The sequence below is a fragment of the Haliotis rubra genome, unplaced genomic scaffold, assembly GCF_003918875.1.
Source record: "Haliotis rubra isolate DU_JTF1 unplaced genomic scaffold, ASM391887v1 Scf442, whole genome shotgun sequence".
In the NCBI taxonomy this organism is placed as follows: Eukaryota; Metazoa; Mollusca; class Gastropoda; order Lepetellida; family Haliotidae; genus Haliotis; species Haliotis rubra.
Window position 1 is genome coordinate 839867 of NW_025767127.1, and position 6536 is coordinate 846402.

The window sequence follows — 6536 nt, forward strand, 5'->3', positions numbered from 1 at the left end:
AAACCTAAACTCACTCACTCACTTATCCTAACAACATGTGACAGCTATAACTTTGATTGCTTGGAACAAAGACTCTCTGTCAAACATGCCAAATAGGAGACATGAGACAACTCTAGAGAATTGGGGAGGACTATACATATCATACATCCCACAGAACACCATTATCAGAAGAGATATTCTCACATAAACCTGGGAGGCACGTCTGTTGACCTAGGTGAACATTGCTATCATCTCAACTCACTCACACGAACAGTGTATAAATAGCAAACATATCTCTGCCCAGTTCAGCTAGTAATATATATTTACACAACAAAAAACCTTGATTTACATTCCAAAATCTCTGCATTTATTATTATCCTATTAAAACATTCTATACACAGAAGGTACAATCTGCTCTGTCAACCCCTCGAACCTGGTCATTTTTTACAGTTTGGTCACATCAAAAGCAACTTGCAATGCTCTGATGCCATACCTGAAATGGAAGATGGTAGGGGATTACTAATTACATACAAGACTACAAGTCCAGGAAGTCAGAAACTCTATGAAATTCTTAATCAGTTCTTGATGAAAGTTCTGAAACATATTAATGTTAACTGAACGCATATGTCAACTGAAAATGTTGGGATCCACCCGATGTATAATTACATGTTGCCCACATATGGGTAGTCAAGTGGTTAAGAATTGGTCAGTCGTATGGTTTGATTCCTGAAATGGATGCAAACTGTGAAGCTCATTCTTGGTTACTTCAGCTTTCTCAGGTAGTATTTTGATAAATTTTGTGTTCCTGAAACACATACTCTCTCATCATGAAACTTGTCAAAGGATGTTCCCTACCACCCTTCCTCACTAACTCACGGCAACACATTACTCTGTACTGTTACTGACCTGAGTTGCAGCTCGATGTACGATGGTGTGTCGGAGAGAGAGTTCATCAAGGTCATTAGAGTAGCCTCCCCCTATCACAGTGGCACATGGGATACCGCGGGAGGCGAGGTAGTGCAGCACATAATGGTCTCTGTCGTACAAACCTATAGAGAGACATGTCAACTAGGCTACAAACAGAGTAGTCTCCCCCTATCACAGTGGCACATGGGATACCGCGGGAGGCGAGGTAGTGCAGCACATAATGGTCTCTGTCGTACAAACCTATAGAGAGACATGTCAACTAGGCTACAAACAGAGTAGCCTCCCCCTATCACAGTGGCACATGGGATACGCTGGAGAGGAGGAGGTAGTGCAGCACATAATGGTCTCTGTCGTTACAAACCTATAGAGAGACATGTCAACTAGGCTACAAACAGAGTAGCCTCCCCTATCACAGTGGCACATGGGATACCGTGGGAGGCTTAGGTGATGCAGCACATAATGGTCTCTGTCTTAACAGAATACAAACTTCTTCAGGGATAGAGTCACACTACAGAGCCAACAAGTGATGCTTGTGATTTTGTTACCTTGCACCTTTAAAGGTCACATGTGGCAAAAATCAAACATAATTAAAAACACAATTATCACTTCTTATTCATGACATATAATATACATTGCTGGTTATGAAAAAATATATAAACAAAATTATAAGCGCATAATCGTAAATCGAAAGTGCAAAATTGTGTACTTCCGGTTTACTTCCCAAGAAACGGCAGCATGGGATACCGAACCCAGTCAGAGCTGGTGGCTGTGCACTCAAGTGTAACGGCTGGTTCATTTACAGATGCACGGCTAATTGTGTGTATATATATATAGAGATGTTGGGTTTTGTAAATACATGCTCATTTTTTGTGTATAACATTTTTGCAATCAACAGACATCATAAGAGTCATGTGTTCAAGTATCACACCTGCCTGTCTGTGTAATTACATAATGTGACAGAGACCCGAACTCGGGCCATAAATCAATGCATTTTGTTTATGGTGTATAGCCTGATTGGTGTTAAGCTCAAATTGCATGTGGTCAGTGATAGCAGTTGTGTATTGAATATTGTCATTAGCAGACAGGCAGGCAGACACACAGGTGTCAATAAAACAAGACATTGAGTTTTGTCTGTGACAACGACATATCTATATCACAGTTAGAAATTCTGTCAACGCTTAAATAATGACATTGCTTTTAAGCATCGAACTGAGAAAGTGTCTCGGTAAGAAGAATGTGTGGTGAAATAGACAAATGAAATTATATAAACAGTTAATTTACTGTCATAACATATAAAAGCTCGCGGCCTGTGAGATATCAACAAAACATTAGAAACATAGCTCACACCAAAGCCTTCTTCACGAAAGCATTCATGGGACAACCTGCTTCCAAGCTGTGCTGAACCTATTTACTTGCTACGTTGCTGTGAGCGCAGCTCCAGCTGTTGAAAACCGCTTTCCACAGAAAAGTCTGGGGAAAATTAGTGAAACGCTTGAACTCCGATTTCGCTTTTTTTTCATCGCTATTTTTCAACTTTATGAGTTGAATTTGCATTTTGACGATTTGTTTCGGTAAGTCCATACCGAAAGGTAATCAGAATCTGCAAAGTTGTGTTTTACGTTGCATGTGACCTTTAAGTGAACGTTTTTATGTTTTTACTTATTTTATGAACACAGATATATTTACTTGATCCACTCTGAGGGTGACATATTGAGGACGTTTGGTTACCTTGATCTGTCATCTTGAGTTTGCCAAGTTCATCTTTCTCATGGGGATCAACACCAGCATCATAGAGGACAAGGTCGGGTTGGAAACTGTTGACAATCCAGCCCAGGTGACTGTCAAGTGTTGACATATATTCTTTGTCCTGATTACACAGAGTGAAACCTCAAGTTAAAAGGAATCCTGCTAATTCGGCAAAATGACCAATGAGAGTGAGTGAGTTTAGTTTTATTATTATTATTATATGGATATTTATATAGCGCTATAGTCCATCCCACATGCATGCTCAAAGCGTTTATTTGTATTTCCCTCGATCAATTGGATGTCAATTCAGCGGCACACCATGTTATCAATCTCAACTCTCTGGGGATCATTCAACTCTTGCTGCCACTAGGCACACCGAGTTAATGCAACTTTCTCATCCTTTCGAGGTACCCGTTCACAGCTGGGTGGACTGGGACACATGGTCACAGTACTTTGTCCAAGTTTACTGCACGTTGCTGTACCCGCAACTAGGTGTTTGCATGTATTCATGTGGCCACCATCTGGTCATATACCAACGGATTCGTGGGTTCTTTTAAGTGCACAGGGTTGTGTACTGTACACTAGGGGTTTTACACTGCACTCAGCAAAATTCCAGCTACATGGCGGTGGTCTGTAACTAATCGAGTCTGGACCAGACCACCTGATCCTGTTAGTCTCCTCTTAAGACAAGCAAGGGTTACTGAGGATCAATTCTACCCTGCATTTTCACGGGTCAAATTACCAATGAATGGGCATTACATGATGTTCATTTGGTTAAACATTCCCATCAAGAAAAACACTGCTGTATATGTGGGCCAAGTAGCCTAGTAAAATGATATAGTAATAACACTGTAAACCTTATCATCATGATCATTGATTAATCTTACATTACCACATACCGTACAGCCGACATCAAGTCCAACGTCGACATCACTTTGCTGCTTCTTGTGGGGAAAGTTATTCTGGCAATGCATTGAGAATGTGAACACACGCTTGTCATCTTTGAAGATGTACGCTGTGCCATCACCCTGGGAACACAAAAATGTCTCTTGACAAATATTGACAGAGTTATATTACTCCTTACTTCATTTATTTACAAATTTCAAAACATGGAACATTTTTATCTCCTTGTAACTACTTTGCTTGTAAGGGAAGCATAGTCAGTCATAGTGGGTTTCAAGACATAAGTAGGGCTATCTTGATTGGTTGGAAGACATTACTTCTGAAATAACACTATGGTGGTGAATAAGTTAATTATAACAGCAAAGAGATACAAAACATTGGTTAACTGAGGATTGCAGTGAACACTGCATAAATATTAGTAGCTGTCACCAACATGTGCATGTATGAGTGCATGCACGCTTACGAAGATCAGCATGGAAACCACCACTCTACTTATGTAGTGTAGAGTATAGACAGTGTATGAAATAAGCCAAAACCCCAGCCAGACATCAGGGCTGGTAACTTCAAAATGTTACCAGCCCAAAATGGATTTAACCAGACCTGACACCAAGAAACGACTCAGATGTATATAACATCTCAATTTTTTACCAGACCATCGGGCTGGCTAGCTGTAAATCTAGACTGTCCGTCTGAAATCTAACCCATCTCGGGCGGTCGGACGGGCCTTATTTCATACACTGGTATAGATGGTGTTGCTACTTTGCAAGGTCACCAAATGGATGTGACTGTGTATGCTGATCATCAAATCAATTGGAAATGTCAAATTGTCTACATAATGTGTACCTGGTGTACGTCAAGGTCTACAATGAGAACTCTCTCCACAAAGCCATGTTCCAGCATGTAGCTTGCAGTGACAGCCAGGTCATTCAGAAGACAGTACCCTGAGCCATGGGAGGGGAAGGCGTGGTGGGTGCCTCCCCCTGTGCTACATGCCAGGCCCCGCTCCATGGCTGTAACTGCTGCTAGTATTGTGCCCGCTTAGAAGGGAGGGAAGAAATGTCAATTTTACTTGAGAATTTACAATGGTTACTGAAATTTTTTTAACCCCACATTTCTATGTTGCAACAAATACACCTGGCACAACATTCATAATTCATCCTTCGAGTAGCATTTAGAGATTGTTAATAAATGACAATAATATTGATTAGGATTTAGAGATTGTAATGACACTAACATAAGAAATGTATATCAATAATTCTTTCTTTCTTTGTAACATTTCAGGGATACATCTTGCCCCTTTAGGACTCATCCTCTTGTTCAGAGGAATGTTGCCATGGTTATAAAAACAGAAAATGTTCAAATGTTATCGATAAAAATTTCGTGCACATGTCAGACATACAGTTTCCCTTGCTCATCCGGAATCTCACCTGTTTCATACCTGCACCGACTAACGAGTCCCTCTGACCATTTGAATCCAGTGAGTCGCTGTTCCTTGTCAGTTGTCTGCCCCCAGAAGAATCTGTTTATGTAGTCTTCTGTATGCACTGGTAACAAGTCCTCTGGTTGCACAAGCTCAGGCTGGAGTATTTGTTTGGAAGAAATTACATTGTCTTTTCTCAAAAAACGCATCACCCCATGAAACTTTCTCATAGCAAATCGGTGCTTGATTGGCAGGTCACTGACATAACCATGATGATGAATGATAGGCAAACCTTTAGTTTCTGCCCTTTTAACCTATAAACATCGAAAATATTTATCAAAAAATCACAAATAATAATATCACAAATCACAAATTCACTGTCCTATACTAGAAGTCTGTATTCTGCATGAAAAGGGGTAAAGATTTCTTGACAGAGGATAGGAGTCATAAGTGAGTGAGTGAGTTTAGTTTTACGCCGCACTCAGCAATATTCCAGCTATATGGCAGCGGGCTGTAAATAATCAAGTCTGGACCAGACAATCCAGTGATCAACAGCATGAGCATCGATCTGCGTAATTTGGAACTGATGGCATGTGTCAACCAAGTCAGCGAGCCTGACCACCTGATCCTGTTAGTTGCCTCTTACGACAAGCATAGTCGCCTTTTGTGGCATGGGTCGATAGGAGTCATAAACAACATAAACAGTTAGGTATCATCAAACATTACTTTGTGTACTTATTTCACCTTACATAAAGGTACATTAAATATACATGTGAAAGTTATGACCTAACAGTCCTTGGAATTGTTTCAAAGCTATCACATCTTACTCAGACAAGCTATAGTCACCTGATGAATCATCTTTGCGAAGCCATCGACATGTTTGATGTTTAATGTGTGTTTCAAACGCTTCAATGTCAAATGAGACATGTGTAATTTCGAACACAAACATGTTGATTTGATCATCTCTTGACTGAGTCTGTGAAGAAAAACTGTCATAAACACTACAGTACAGACTAATGCAACATATGTTATATTTGGGATTACACTTTCTTAGTAAAGTACAAATTCTATTACTTTTTGAGTTGAGCCCCATCCGGGATTCGAACTCACACCCTCAGAGTCAGACACCTAATTCACCAGCACACAAAGTCAGCCGCCTAACCCGCTCAGCTATCGCGACTTCTAATTGTGACTCTGAGGCTGCGAGTTCGAATCCCAGATGGGGTTCAACTCAAAAAGTACTAGAATTTGTACTTTACTAAGAAAGTGTAATCCAAAATATAACATATGTTGCATTTGACCACTTTCTAAATGGCATTGTGTAATTACAGTACAGACTAGTTTGATACCCGGAGGTTATTCATCCAATGTTAAGCTGTTGTATATTGTCAGATCTCAAAAAAATAATTAAATACTAATAAAGAGTGGAGGGAATGGAATAAATACACGGAACTGTCCCTATCTCAACCAGTGACCACAACAATTCTGAAACACACGTGTTCTTGTTTTGACATTCAACCGGAACAGGAAGTTGTAAAGTCTCCTCCAATCACGCGAGACC

The 6536-nt window shown here is 40.2% G+C and overlaps 1 protein-coding gene across 5 annotated transcripts; it reads right to left on the reverse strand.

The window, feature by feature from the left end:
• Nucleotides 1–377: 377 nt before the first annotated feature.
• On the reverse strand, nt 378–6511 carry LOC124289471 (uncharacterized protein SYNPCC7002_A1628-like). 5 transcript variants are annotated; one of them, XM_046726088.1, is made up of 9 exons: nt 6422–6494; nt 5822–5951; nt 4983–5289; nt 4399–4592; nt 3552–3680; nt 2635–2773; nt 1075–1146; nt 886–956; nt 378–472 (listed from the first exon to the last, which is right to left on the reverse strand). In XM_046726088.1, exons 2-9 carry the CDS (start codon nt 5936–5938, stop codon nt 440–442), a joined length of 1062 nt encoding a protein of 353 aa, XP_046582044.1. In that variant the 5' UTR covers nt 5939–5951; nt 6422–6494; the 3' UTR covers nt 378–439. The 5 variants fall into 5 exon arrangements, with proteins under 5 accessions (XP_046582044.1, XP_046582045.1, XP_046582046.1 ...); XM_046726089.1 differs by having other exon boundaries at nt 6472–6488; XM_046726090.1 differs by lacking the exon at nt 5822–5951 and having other exon boundaries at nt 6472–6511.
• Between the last annotated feature and the right edge of the window lie 25 nt (nt 6512–6536).